The sequence below is a fragment of the Lethenteron reissneri genome, chromosome 50, assembly GCF_015708825.2.
Source record: "Lethenteron reissneri isolate LAM-NWPU_2019-01 chromosome 50, ASM1570882v1, whole genome shotgun sequence".
Taxonomy (NCBI): Eukaryota; Metazoa; Chordata; class Hyperoartia; order Petromyzontiformes; family Petromyzontidae; genus Lethenteron; species Lethenteron reissneri.
The window spans coordinates 8698181-8713633 of record NC_083828.1 but is presented as its reverse complement, the minus strand read 5'-3'; the positions used below and the strand labels follow the sequence as shown (position 1 = coordinate 8713633).

The window sequence follows — 15453 nt, the reverse complement described above, 5'->3', positions numbered from 1 at the left end:
CTCGCTCGCTCACTCACTCACTCACTCACCCACTCGCTCACTCACTCACCCACCCGCTCACTCACTCACTCATCCACTTGCTCACTCACTCACCCACTCACTCATCCACTTGCTCACTCACTCACCCACTCACTCATCCACTTGTTCACTCACTCACCCACTCACTCACTCACTCACTTAGAGGCCTACTAGCACAGTCCTGAAGGCCTCGAACACACACCGGCCAGCTACCAAGAGCATCAATGACAGGACAGCAGATAAGAACAGAAACGTTTGTTTCACCGAGCAAAGTTAGAGGAACTTGGGGGAGAGGAGGGGGTGGGGGACAGTGGGAAGGATTTCCGAAGTTGTGAGACAAGGGGAAGAGAAAGTCACTGTCCAGTACCACGGCCATCGAGTGCAGAATGGGCGAGAGGGGGGGGGGTAGGTTTTTTTTTTGTCGATTTCCCCAATTGTCACTCGACTGCACCGCGGGTGCCACGTCACGAGACTAAGAGTCCGTTCGGAACTCTCGCAGTGCAAGCCCGTCGTGTGAGAGAACGGCCCACGAAAGTGGATCACAGCGCTTCGTCCGAGTTCCATTTCACGTGGCCTCTGGTTCACAGATTCGAAGGAAGTACATTCCCACCCAAAAGAAAAAGTGGCTAACACTCGTCACGCAACAGTCACGCCCCAATGTATGTAGTTATTAGGAAGACGGCGATTTTGGTACGGAAGTCCTGGTGGTCACAAAAATCGGATGAATGTGTCAAGTCTAATAAATAGATTTAGAAACTTTTTTTTTACCTCCTTTTAAGTGTGTATTTCATTGGGGGCCAAGCAGAGGCCGTGAACCCCGCTCCACTCGTGAAGCCGACGCGAGAGCGTTTTAGCCCACAACGTGCCGTCGATGGCGACGATTGGCGCGAGAGCCAGTGTGTAATCAGGTGCGGCTGGCCGCATTTGAACCCAGGATCCCGGCAGCAGGGGGGGGGGGGCCCTGGCGCTCACAAACAGGGGGGCCCATTATGCGCACCGCAAGCCCTCACCAGGCCACCTGCCCCCGCACCGTCCTTGAAAGGCTACGACAAAAATCACGCCGGCCTCTGCCGGCACAGCAGAAATGCGGTGAGCCGCTTGACTCGGTTCGCAGATGGCTGAGGGGGGCTGGCGGGCGGGCGGGCGGGCGGGCTTGAGGGAGGGATGGGAAGAGCATTAGGCCGCGCGCTCGCTCTCAAAGCGATCCACCAACTCTAACCCGCGGCGGGCGTCAAAACGAGGGGGCCGACTGCAGGTGGAGCGGCGTCCACTCCAGAGATTAAATGAAACAAATTGGTGGCAAGCTGCTCGCCTCCTCTTACGCCGCCTCTCAGCCACCGCCCTTTCGATTAGGCGGACAAACGTGAAGAGGCGGGAAAGAAAAAAAATGCTTGATAATAATAATAAAATAAGGACGTGCGAGTGCGATGCCGTTGGTGCCTCTTGACCGGAAAAGCAATTAAGGGGCGGCTGAAACAGCTGTGGCAGAGCAGCGCGGTCGGGTGCAGCGTGGAAGGAAAGAATCGGCCAAATAAATTATTAACGCAAAAAAAAAGCATCGGCCGGTATTGAGGACTTCTCCTCCTGCCGTTCACGTGGGCTGGGGACACCTGGAGCCAACGTTCAGGTCCACGAGTCTTCCATCCACTGCTGGATGAAGGCCTCCCCATGTCCCATGGAGGGTTTATTGACCGCACTTCGCGTCGCGTTGATCAGTGCAAGGTGGCAAAAGGGGCCATGGATGGGAATGCAAGACAGATTTTCTGGGTTCAAAGCACATGGAGGGTTGTTTCACCACACTTCGCCAAGCTGATCAGGCGCATCAAATATTGTCGTACATTTCTTTACTTTTTTTCTAATCTTAATTCTACGTCGCAAGCACTAGTGCATTCGTAAAGAAATGTGTCTTTGAAACTCTCACACAGCTCGAGGTTCACCATCGTTTTGGCTCCTGGAAGATGTCTGAGAAACAATTTTCAAGTCCCATGTCAACGTCTTCCTCCATACGAGGAGAAAACATTTTCATCATCAGCATCACCATCAGCCATGATCTATCCACTGTGGGATGAAGGCCTCCCCAAGTCCATCACCATTCCTCACCTGCAACCAAGCTGGCTTTCTCCTCCAGATTCCATGCGAGTCTCAACCGTAGTCACTATCCCATCCAGCGACACGTCCCTCCAAAGCCCACTACCTTGTGCGTGTCCTTTATCCTGTCTCCCTGTAACTCCAAAGCGTTCATCTATTCCACGCGAGTTCATCGCACCTGCCTCAAGTTCAAATGTTTAAGTTCTCAGAAGCTGAAAAAGAAGCCCAATTCAGTGGAAAAAAAGCCAAATGCAACGCAATAATTTAATTTTTTTGCGCACAAATTTGGGGAGCTGGCTGAGACGATCACCACTCCTCCGCTCTACTTGAGAACCCTCGTTTTTGGTTGTCGTCATCGTCGTCGCCTTCGTCAACAGCTCGATCCTCACTCCGTGAGCAAGCAATTATCGCAAACGTGACACGGAGGAGGCCAAAACCCGGATTCGAACCAAAGCCCTCGGCAGTGCTCTGACCTCTTAGCCAGCCGGCCCGACTCCCTCTGCCAGCGCCGCTGCGCGATGTCTCACGTGCATGCGGACGCCCCCCACACCCCCTACCATGGGCCTAATCCTGGCCTCTGGGTCTCCTAAGGCCATGTTTCGTGGCATTGATTCTAAAAAGAAGGGAGGTGGGAATGGCTCCCGTGTGTTTCCTGGACTTCACATTGACTCTACAAGAAAACAACATCATAATCGTAACAATAATAATAATAATAAACAACAATGACTGCACGGAAAATGAACCAACGTTTCTTGGCAAAACGGCGAGACATTACACCGGGCCGCAAGCACGTCGGTGCATAATCAATGCGGAGACACAACGATACTCGTCTTTATTTGTATTTTTTTTTAAATAGCTCCCGCAGAGACTGACAGATTATTTACCCCCAAAACCTCGGCACACTGTGACAAACGCCACGATGCGAGATGACGGCCTATTCTGCGTTATAACCCCTTTCGCGACGCACACGACGACCGCGATGACAGCGACGGCCGCGACGGCGAGGGCCGCGCCGTTTAACCGCCGGCGCAACGGCACAAATCCGCGGGTTAGAGGGAGGGGTCACCGGGCCGACGGCTGCGACCTACGACCCTCAATGCGCCGTAGCCCAGCGCTGGATTAAAAGCGTCGAAAAGCGTAGCGCACGCCGGATTTGGCGTAGATTCCCTGGCGTCGTCGCCAAAAAGGGGGTTAATAACAGCGCGGTGACGGAAAGGAAAATGGGGAGAAAATTGTCCGTCTGATCTCTCTGTGCCAGAGACACGATGCAACGTCGCGTTGGCAGCGGCCGGCCGGCAAGGTCTCGGTCTGCAATCAAAAATGTGCAATTGCTGCGCGGAGAATTGAAAACAAAATTGTGTGGCGGGGGTTTTTTTTTTCTCTCTCTCTCTCTCTCATGGTTGGTTTCTGTTTTTTTTTGTAAGCATTATTTAACGATCAAGTCAGGAGGAGAAAAAAAAAATCAGCAGTCAAATTATTATTGCGACAGTTTAAAGTAAGTGTCAACCTTTCATTCTCCTTTCCAATTTGCTCGCACAAAAGCGCCGCGGCAATTAGGGTAGCTGGGGGCTTCATTACGAACAAGCCCGCGGACCCAGGAAACCAAAAAAAACGAAGGCAACAGCACAGGCAAAGTTCAAATGCCGCCATGCGTGCCGGTTCCTCATCAATCACGCACAGCCCCCCTTTATCAGGCCCACTGCTGGATGATGGCCTAGCCACGCCGCGTCGGTCATGGGGGCGGCGTGACTGCACGTCGCCCACGCTCGCCGGTGAGGGTTGGTGAAGGGGCAAGGGAGGCGGGGCCCAGGACCGGTTCGGATACCACCCCCTTCACACTCTTAGGTTTATTCAGTAAAGGCACGTAGGTAAAAAATAATAGAAATAAAATAATCGCCCCCTTCCTTTACAACAATGTTAGGCTGCGGGGCTGCAGCCGGCTCGTGAAAAATGCCCATCGCCTGAAGAAGAAATGCACGCTGGGTAAAATTAATCGAAAGCCAGGGAGGACGGGGGCGGGAGCAGAGAGACAGAAGGGCAGCCAAGGCTGCTGGTGGTTGGAGACAGAGGGAGGGCGAGGGGGGGGGGGCGCCGTCTACAACAAAGTAAAGTTGCGCGACCCGAGGCGATGCGACAGCGAAACGCTTTCAAGAGCGGTGGGCGGGTCGGGCGGCTCGCGGAGGTTAGCGCTAATGTCCGTATCAAAGTGCCGAGCCAGCAGCGCCCAAGACCTTGGGTTTGGATCCAGGTCGGCCACCGGAGATGAAAACCAGTTTGTCGTGTGTGTGGCGAACGAGCCGATGGGTCTCGGCCCGGTCACCAATGATTTTTTTTGCGCGAAAACAAGAACAAACGCAGAAAATGTGGATTTGCACTTAAGAGACAGCACACCCCCCCCCCCACCCCCGTCCGGAATCCATGGGCTAAATCTGTGCACGTTCCACAGACGAACCGCTCTGTTGTTAACGCGGGCCGCTTCCAAGGTAGTCCGGAGGTTACCAAAGACGGATCCTCGAAGGCCACAGCAGAGGTGAAGACCCGCGACGTCACACGGAGGGTTTTTCTTCCACAAACGATAAATGCGGAAATAAAAAGGCAATCCAAGAGAATTCTTAACATTTCTTATGAGGAGCAAGGATGTTATCTGTTGACTTTACATAGAAGAGAAAGCAAGGTTGCTTAGTCAGGTCAAGTCAAGGAAACGGGCAACATTTTCAGACATGTGATCAAGATTGACTGGTGACCGGCTGCAATGGATGACGATGGAGGGAACACTCGGAGGTGCTGCGGGAAGAGGAAGACTGCGATCTGGACGTCAAACAGCGGGTGGGATGGAGGCATCTCGGCTGAGAGACGGAGCGACTCACAGAGATGAGTGGAGAGAGAACACTGCAGGGAGTTATCAGTGAAGGAAACATTCGTGGACCAACAGACCAGTACGCCATGGGATGACAAGAAGCAGATACACGCCTCTGTATCGTCATATAGAGAAGAAGAAAAAACGACCGCAAAAGTCTCCACTCCTCGGCTGGATTTTCACAGAACAATTGCGAGCACAATTAGCGACAAAAAATACAAAAGCGAAAACGGCGGCTGCCGAGTGGGCAGGTGGGACGGCAGGTGAGGGCATTTGTGTTCGCGAATAACGGCGCCGGGGGACAGCAACAACAACAAAAAAACCCCGAGCGGAGCGGCGGGTGCGTTGACGGTGCTACCGACGTCCGTCTCCCACGTCGCACCTGCACGGCCCCCCCCCCCCTCCACGCTGGCTCCCACCTCCCGACTCACGGCTCTCCTTTGCGACGCTGGCGTTGCCGCAGGCGAGGAGGCCTTTGTGTCTCCCGCCCGCCCGCTTGCTTTGTGTGATTGCGTGGCACCACCGGCCCCAAATGAGACACTAAAAAAAACCGACCCGCCACCACTTCCAAATTCCAAACACTTGCACAATAAATCAGCAAGGAGGGCTTCTCAAAAACTGACAGACGCCAATTGACCTTTTTAGCGTCCGATCTCAAGACCTGCCTGCTGCTATCCTTTTCATCGCCTCTCTCCGCACGCGCGTCTGGCTTTTGCTTGGAGACCGACGGTGGTTATTGTGATTGCGGTTGCGGTGGACGGTGGTTGTGGTGGTGGTTGCAGCGGCGGTGGTTGTGGCGGTGGTGACTGCGGTGGTGGTGGTTGTGGTGGTGGTTGTGGCGGTGGTTGCGGTGGTGGTGGTTGTGGTGGTGGTTGTGGCGGTGGTGGTGGTTGCGGTGGTTGCGGTGGATGCCGGTGGTTGCGGTGGATGGCGGCGGTGGTGGTTGTGGTGGTGGTTGCGGCGGCAGTTGCGGTGGTGGTTGTGGCGGTGGTGCTGGTTGCGGTGGATGGCGGTGGTTGCGGTGGTGGTTGCGGTGGTGGTTGGCAGGGGGGTGGGGAGAGAAAAAAACAAAAAGGAACCCCCCTCCCCCAGAAAGCACTCGTGCCCACCGCACACCGAACAATGGGAACCCTGAAAGGTGGCACTTGAAAGCTGTTTGTGTTGAATGTGCGCTCATCGCCGGCTGGGACACCATGACGAGTCTTTAGCGTGCTCGACAGACGGGGGCCTTCTCGAGCTGCAGCTGAAGCGCTGCCACTTGGCGGATTGAAACCCGAGCGAGCGAGCGAGAGCGTGCGTGTGTGTGTGGCGTGTGTGGAAGCTGCCGGGATTCGGATGATCGTTCTGCAGGCCCCACGGCACCGAGGACCCATGCGAATAACGGCGCCGGGGGACCGCAACAACAAAAAACGGGAAGATGAGTAGGTAAACAAAAATGTAAGCAAGTGCACAGGCAGGTGAATGGGCAAATGTTTGAAGCACCTTTGAAATAAGGCGCTGTATAAATATAGATAAGGGCAGATAAATAAACTAACAGGCGAGTGGATAACCAAGTAGGTAAGCGAACATGCGAGCGAGTAGGTGGAAGGGTAGGTGAGCGAGACAATGAGCAGGCAAGTAGGTGAGCCGGTCAGCAGGTAGATACATTAAGAGGCAGGTGAGTACAGCGTGTAGGTCAAAGGTTAGATAAGTTCACCAACTGCTGAGCAAGTAGCTAAACCAGTCAACAGGTAAGTGTAAAGGTCAATGGGCAGAAGTACATTCATAGCCAGTAGGAGAGTTGGTGAGAAGGTTGGTCAGATGAAGGGGTAGGGTGAGTAAATAAATGGGCTGGTGAGTAGACGAGCCGGGGAGATGAGCAAATTAATGGACAGGTAAGCAGTAAGACAGCTCGGTAAGCGAACTGGTAAATGTGTTAGTGAACCCTGCCCGCCGTATCTTTCTTCATTATTGACAACTTGCAGCTCAGCACGCGGCAGATGCCTGCGCAGCGCGACTCACGATCTCCTCTTGATACCAAGATCCAGGATGGTCATGTCTACGCGCCGCTTCTCGGTGGCAGCCCCAACAGTCTGGAACGATATCCCTCTGCACATTCGCAGCATCACCTCAATCGCCTCCTTCAAGAGACACTTAAAAACTCACCTCTACAATCATGCTTTTGAGCGACTCTGAGCTTGGCTCCGCGCCTCTGAGTTGCGGCCACTACGTCTGCAAATTTGCGCGCGTTACAAATTGTACTATTATTATTATTATGCAGGCAAGCGGCTGAATAGGTAGGTGAGGGGGTTGAGCAAGCGAACGGACACACGAGCAACTTAACAGACGGGTGCATAGCATGAACCAACGATTGAGTGGGTAAAGGAACGGTTGAGCCATAAGGCTATAGGCAGGGTTCCGGTGAGCAGATACGCGGGTGACGGGACGAGTGGGAGAGCCGGCGGGGCAGCAGGGTGGCACGCGGAAACGCACCTTGCACTCCACGACGCTCTGGTCGGTCTCGCAGGTCACGTAGATCTCGTCCACCGCCCGCCGAAGATTGTCGAACAGGTAGGCCCAGTAGCGGGCGCGCAGGTCCGCCTTGCTGGGAGGCCTCGGCTTGCACGGGATCTTCTCGGAGATGCCGCCGCCACCGCCGCCGACGCCGCCGACGCCGCCGCCACCGCCGCCGCCGCCGCCCAGCAGCTGCCCAGCTTTGCGCTCCCCACCATCGGGCTGCTTGGTGGAGCGAACGCACAGAGAAGAGGGAACACGGTCGGCATGGCAGCGACACCCACAATACCGTTCCTGGTTTTTAATTTCTATTTTATATTTGCGATTGCCGAGCACAGGGCCACAGGCCCAAAACGGCAGGCACCTCTGACTTGTGTCAGCGACTCGCTGCACGTATTGTGTACGTGTTTTTAACCGGACCATTGAGGGTGTAATATTTAAACTTTTGCACGTCATAAGAACTTGGGAAAAGAGATGATGGAAGAAAATTCCAAAGAGGAGCAAGTGTGAGGGAAGAAGCAGAAATATGAGTATAGTGCCCTGCAATGGGAAGAGTGTGGGTGGGTGAGTGAGTGGGTGGGTGAGTGGATGGGTGAGCGAGTGGGTGGGTGAGTGAGCGAGTGGGTTGGTGTGTGGATGGGTGAGCAAGTGGGTGGGTGAGTGAGCTAGTGGGTGAGCGAGTGGGTGAGCGAGTGGGTGAGTGAGCGAGTGGGTTGGTGTGTGGATGGGTGAGCGAGTGAGTGGGTGAGCGAGTGGGTGGGTGAGCGAGTGGGTTGGTGAGTGAGTGGGTGGGTGAGCAAGTGGGTGGGTGAGCGAGTGGGTTGGTGTGTGGATGGGTGAGCGAGTGGGTGGGTGAGCGAGTGGGTTGGTGTGTGGATGGGTGAGCGAATGGGTGGGTGAGTGAGCGAGTGTGTTGTTGTTGATGTCGTCGTGACCTGCAGTGTGGTGGTGGTTGAACACAGCGTGGATGAGACGACGGTCAGTCTGGTGGTTGATTGAGTCCTCAACACGCGTGGAGGAATCGGCGAATGAAGTTCACGGTGTGCTGTGCTACAGCCAGAAGGCCGGTTGTGATTCTTGAATAAATATTCATCATCACACTCATGATGCGTGCACAGATTCGTGCATGTGAGAATCCGTTATTTATGAAAAATACACGCAAATCATGAACTAACCTAACCTTTCCGACGCACGCTACATTCATACTGTCTGGTGTGACAACGACATGCGCATCCATATTTACCGAGCTTAATGTTGGGATTTTATAGGGTTGGCTGAACCAACACCAAATTTAATATGATGGGTTTACTTTGGCCACAGGACTGAGATGATCAACTCACTACAGCTGAGAACCCGTTTGCAATCGCGGGCTACTGCCCGAACCCACGCTCCCCGGCTCCCTCTGACAGCGGCAGTAGCGAGCCTCCGTCAGCTGGGCAGTCAGCCAAGCCAGTCAGGCCGCATAGGGGGGGGTGGGGAGGGAGCAGCACAGACAGGTGGGAGTTGTCGAGAGGGAAATGTTGAGAAGCACCTGTGTCAGAGGTCGCAACCGGGTACCCGATACCCGGCTACCCGTACCGGCCGGGTACGGGTAGCCATTTGCGACCCTGGTGCGGTCGGGTACGGGTACGGGTAGGCCGTGAGTCACTGGTGAGTCACCGTTTATCACTCATTTCGGGTAGGGTGCGGGTATGGGTAGGGAACGGGAACCCGTATCTGGCCGGGTACGGGTACCCATTTGCGACCCTGTGGCGGCCGGGTACGGGTACGGGTAGGCCGTGAGTCACTGGTGAGTCACCGTTTGTCACTCATTTCGGGTAGGGTACGGGTACGGGTAGGGAACGGGAACCCGTGCCTGGCCAGGTACGGGTACGGGTACCCATTTGCGACCCTGGTGCGGCCAGGTATGGGTACGGGTAAGGAATCACAACCCGTTTGCGACCTCTGACCTGTGTGGAGGTGACCGAGTGGCTCGGAGGTCAGAGTCTTGAGCCAGCACAGCTGACGACGGCCTGGGTTCTAATCCAGGGTTCGGCCGCAATGTGATGAAACTGGATTCCCAAGTGTAAGGGATATGATGTTCTCAGTAGTACGCAACCAAATCGAACGATTTGGTTGCGTACTTCATCTGGCTAAATTCCAGCGTACGTTTGTTTGACCGTAACGCAACGAACATGAAAGTGCTGCCCACCTACTGTGCTGTCCAGAGGTCACCGGAATGGATCTTGGCAGTAGCTCTGTGCTATCCGCTTCCACGGGCCGTTCTCTCATACGAAGCATTGCACCGGTCTGCAAGAGTTCCCATGAGGGGCCTCAGTGAGTCTCAGGACTCTTTTCAAGGAGGGTTCTGTTAAGTTTGTGCAGTGGGGGGGGGCTCGCGGTGATGATTTCTAATCATATTCCAATTGAGTAATTTGCGGGTAATTTTTCAAATTTGGACCACGACGCCAGCGCACGGAGGCCTACCCTCGTGTCACGTCCGCTGTGTAGCAGACGACGCCTGTTTCTACGCCAAAAAAAAACACCCGCACTAATAACCAGGGAGGCCGCTGGATTCGAACCGTGAAGCTCAGCAGCAAGCGGCGGACACGCGACGGCTAGGCCACGCCACCGACATGACAGTGGGAGCACGCTCGGGACGATATTGGGATGAAATTACAAAAATGTGCGTTAAAATCACCGAGACGTCCGTACATCCCGGGGTGCATCGGGGGAGTGTGCCAGACAGGGCAGCAGCAGCAGCAGACGGGGAGGAGAGCGAGCGATGTAAACACCGTGAGGAGGGCGGGGGAGAAGCGCTGTCCGGGGAGTGTGCGAGGGAGGAACGTGCCGAGATTGATGGCCGTGCCTGGTGGTGGTGGTGAATGGTCCAGTGGGGGCAGTGATGGATGACGGAGGTGATGATGATCATGGTTTTGACATGATGATGATGATGATGATAATTTAAATGAATGTGACCGTTTGTGATGCCGATGACCAAGTGCCTTCTCATGCAATTGGATTATCATCATCATCATTGTCACGGATGGCAATGATGCGTGAAGTGCGTTATCGGACTGGCTGGAGAGACTTGAAGGTGACATCAACTCAAGTGCAATGCGAGTCGTTGTGGTTGGAGGAATTCTCAAGGCATTCGGGAGGCTAAAAGTGACGAGACCGTTGACGATGTCGATTATACAGCTGATATGAGTGAGTGTTGCCTTCACGACACGCGGCCCAGATCTAAGCACTGCTGAATGACGGCCTTCTCAAGCCCCGAAGCCGTCGCGATGTCCGCGACGACAACGGCGACAAAAGCCACCGTTTGCGAAGGATTTATATATTTGTCGATTGACAAGAGACGCGGACAACAACGGCAGTGAAGCTGACTAAATGTGTGCAGATGGCCGTCAATGTACATTTACAATGACGAATTGGCCAGCGTTTCATGCGGCGCTGGCGACGTCCGAGTTAATTTTCAAAAAAACGCAGGCAGAGCACCGCGATTAATTCCCCAAATCAGGGCCACAATGACCGTTTCAGTGCACGACAAAGAATTCTAAACTTAAGCACGCACCATAACTGAAAGCGAGTATCCTTTCAAACGACGCAAAAGTGGAAAAAGAGACCGCATGTGGCTTTCACGAAATAATATTTTAATCGCCGAACATTTTATCAATTTTCTTTTTTCACGTGTCAACAAGAGAGAGACATGCAGAGTTTATTTTCTGATGGCTCACAACAGAAACTGCATCAAAGCAATCAGCCCTTCATGCTCCTTTTGTGTCAGCGGGCTTATGGGAAAGCTATAAAAAGAAGTGGTGCAGCCCTGCATCTGCCTGCTCACACCAATGCTGGCAGAAAGGGCCTCCACTAGAAGCAGCTCCACTCCTCCACTCTGACCAGGTGTCTTAGAAGAGGGACACGAGTTCCCTAACTTTACCCCACACCCCACCACACACACGACCTGCCAATCCACTGTCTGTGGTGCACCCATTTATTCCACTGGGTGGACAGAGGCAAGCGGCGGTGGGGTGGGGGATGGATTTGAGAAACCCGCGTCATTGTTCAAACCATCGCGCCTGGAGATCGAAGAGGCCACCCCCTGATTGCAAGTTCCACTGTCCTCGCCATTATCCCGCGGCAGCGGCAGCAGCAGCAGCACCAGCGTCCCTACGCCATTGTACGACAGTGCGCACACACAAGCCGACGCGGTTGTGTTGGCTCTCCGTGCTACGCACTCCGCTGTCGACACAGCGACTGGATTTTCCACAGAAAATGTGTAAATAAGCTGAAAAAGTGGCGAGGCGGCCGAGAGTGGCGAGCTAAAGTGGGGCAACTGACACGGCAAGACGAGGCCACACAGCTGTTTGCTTGTTTATTTATTTATTTATTACAAAGCAAACTTGCTGGGCAACAGGCTCAAAGGCCCAAAACACGTCAGGCAGCCCGCAACAATCAGCACCATTGAAGGTGTAAGAGACAAGGGCTTGCACGTGTCTTGACTTAAGCAAATGTCCCAAGAACATGGCAAGCAAAGAGTATGTGGGAGCAAGGCCGTAGCAAAGGAGTCAACATTGGGGGGGACCAAATCTCCCAGGGTGTCTTGGGGGTCCCAACCCCGAAAATTATCTGAATTTGATAACTCATGTCCTGCCTAAAATATTAAAAAATTCACTAACACATGGGATATGTTTTACAATAATGTCTAATAGTGTATTGAATTGCATTTGTTCTGTTTTTTACTTTTTTTACCATTTCTTGTTTCATTGTATGTAATGGCATAGATTAGGGATTAATAAAGTGCAACCATAACCACAATCATATGAACAGAAATCTACGCCTTGATGTATATGAAGACAAGTCCAGATATTGTGGCCAAGGTTTAGCAAATTGTTGTTTTTATTTACATAGCATAGCAATTTTTTTATAGCAATATATTGGGGGGGACATTTTGAGCATATTTGAATATATTATAATTACGGCGTTGTATGGGAGGGATTTCTAAAAGTGCAGCAGTGCAAGGGATTTCATCAGTGAGCGTGGTGGTTGATCACAGTGTGAATGGCGAGTGGAAACAGTCCAAGTGTTCTCCTGCTCAAGTGAGCTTTGAGGCAGTGCTCACCTCACATTTACAGCCCTGACTCAGAAGTGAAATGTCCTCCTTACTACGGTGAGGGCAAGTCTATCCATAGGACGAGCAATGTTGATTTGTGCCCAACAAAGTGTTAATAATGCTACGGATCCTGAAGAGATGATGATGAGGCCGAGACAATCCACAACATTCCGACTGCAAGCCGATTGCTGTGCCGCTATGAGCCGCCTGGCTCGATGGACATGGCAAGACCGAGAAGATAGTTAAATCGTTTTGATACGAGGGTTGAGCGCGCACACAAAGACAAATATCCCCCGTATAGCCTTAACAGACTGTCGGGGCAAGTGCGGTTAGCGAGCACCTATGAAGGCTGGAACGGCACACGAGGGGGTGGGTGGCCAGCACCACGCCCGGCCGCCTTTGTCTCCCAAGTGGAGATATTTACACATCGGACCAGGGACTCATTTGAGGCTGAGTCGACCTAGGGGATGCCATCTACCGGTTGAGATAATCGTCACTGGTGTTGGCCGTGAGCGGGAATCGAACCCGGGTCGCCAGGTTCATAGCGCAGCGCGCTAAACGCTACACCACCGCTCCCCACACAAACACACAACAAAGACAAAGATCCCCCATTTAGCCTTAACAGACTGTTGGGGCAAGTGCTGTCATCGAGCACCTATGAAGGCCGACACGGCACACGAGGGGGTGGGAGGCCAACACCACGCCCGGCCGCCTTTGTCTCCCGAGTGACGATGTTTACACACCGCACCAGGTACTCATTCGAGGCTGAGTCGACATAGGGGAGGCCCGGGACCGGTTCAGATAATCGTCACCGGTGTTGGCCGTGAGCGGGAATCGAACTCGGTCGCCGGGTTCGTAGCACAGCGCGCTAACCGCTACACCACCGCTCCCCACACAAACACACACACACGTGCACACACACACTGGCCAACGGACACACGTGCGCACACACACGAGCAAACGCGAGTTTTATCCACGTCCATTTATGAACACTTCTGGTAGCTCTGGACGGAGCGCCGGGGGACCCTTAATGGACTCGCTGAAGCTCAGAGCGAGCGTGCTGCACGCCCCCCCCCCCCATCCTTCCATATTCCCCGCCTGGCTGATTTTATCTGACCACCTCCCTGGCCGCCGCTGCTGCCGACGCCACCACCGCTACCACACTCAGTGTAAAAAATAAATATATATCCGTTAAGAAAGCACCCCTACCAACCACCAGCCCATCCCTCTTGCAATTTCGCAATAAAAGAAACCAGCATTACGCCAAAAATATCTCGACCCGCCACGCGAAGGGAAAGGAGGGCAGACAATGCCCGCGTGAGCTTCAATTGGGGCGCGGTGCAAAAGTGGTCCGATTAATACGGAACGACGTCGCTTAAATGGGGACCGCGGTATCGGAGAACATTGTCAAAAGTTCGGATTTGCGAACATCGAGAGAACATCGGACAAATACTGCACAAGGTGTTGACGTCTACATCACGAGGCCTCATTTGCCACTAGTTACTACACTAGTTACGACACTAGTCTCATATGGTGTTCGACCAGATGACGCCAAAAGTGTACGCCAAAAGGCGTCATCTGGTCAAACACCATATAAAACTAGGCTCTAAGAAAAGCTGTCTCTGGTGTGGACCAATCAGTTTGAAGGACAATGCATAAATTATCAGAGTATTGTTATTTGTTTACATTTCACTGCAAGTATTGTGGTTAATGTTAACATGACTCCTTGCAAAAGGTGTCAGTTTTGTTGCCAGAAAAATAGGAGAAAAACCCTCTTAGTAAGGTGTTGACGGTCAATTGGTCAGGACAGATGAGTGGCGGTCGGATATGCGGCGTGGATTTGACTTCCTCCTCCCTGTCCATGGCCCATCAGCTTAGCCGCCCCTAAGATGACCATGACGTCAACAGCGACTAAATATTCAATTGGGAATTGGTTATGCAACTCAAGCAGGATCCTAGCAAACACTTCTTGGTGTTCGAGATTAGCCACGTACATAAACGACTTGTGACGTTAATCACTATCATCACATGAGCCATGATCAATCCACCGCTGGATGGAGGCCTCTGCGTGTCATCGCCGTTCCTTCACGGTCCCGCGATGCAACAGTTCGTTCAGCTTCTACATCTGATCCGATTTCCTGGCTCCATCTCCGCGGTGCACGGCCTCTTGGGCATGTTTTTCACCCTTACCGTTGGCTTCCTCTCTGTCATCAGTTCCTGGCCACTGGCCATCAGGAGTAAACCCAAATGATATCACCAACTCTGGTAATAATCATAGTCTGGTGCAGTGGGCTGAGAAGATTAAGCACTGAAGTGCCTGGCCTAGGCCGACAGAGTAATGGTGTGGGAGATTCCTTATTTATATTGGCACATGGCCTTAAAATTTGTGGCAAAGCTAGCCCATGTGTACGTACGCACGTATGAACACACGATGGTCGTGAATGTACACAATGACATTAATAATACGATGTACACTTTAATCCATTGCTGGATGAGGGCCTATCCTATACTTTACCACGCCGGTCGGCTGGTGAAGGTACGGAGCCGAGATGTGGGAGCAGTGAAGTGCAGTACAACACTGAATCTTGCTGCACTGACCACCATGTAGCCTCACAGTCTCTAAGACCTGGTATTTTGTTGATCGCCCTTCCAAGTACTATCCAGGCTCCAACCTGCTTAGCTTCTGAGATCTGATGCATCCTGCGCAACGTGGTCACGTGATATATGGTAATAATTCGGGTTGTGACAAAGCGTCAATTAAAAATTTACCATCGATTCTTAAACCCACAACACAATGAGTTGGGGAAGCGAAGGGGAAATCATTGAGCCATGAGTAATTGCGCACAGACGTACCCACACATGGACTATTAACACAGGGACGTCAGTTCAATTCCTAGCGATG

At 52.9% G+C, this 15453-nt stretch overlaps 1 protein-coding gene across 1 annotated transcript in view; it reads right to left on the bottom strand.

Annotated features, from left to right (window-relative positions):
• Nucleotides 1-15453, bottom strand: part of LOC133355251 (S phase cyclin A-associated protein in the endoplasmic reticulum-like) — a 227935-nt gene that overhangs the window by 176261 nt on the left and 36221 nt on the right. Inside the window, 1 exon segment of the mRNA XM_061572635.1 lies at nucleotides 7436-7681. Coding sequence (XP_061428619.1) covers nucleotides 7436-7681 — 246 coding nt within the window.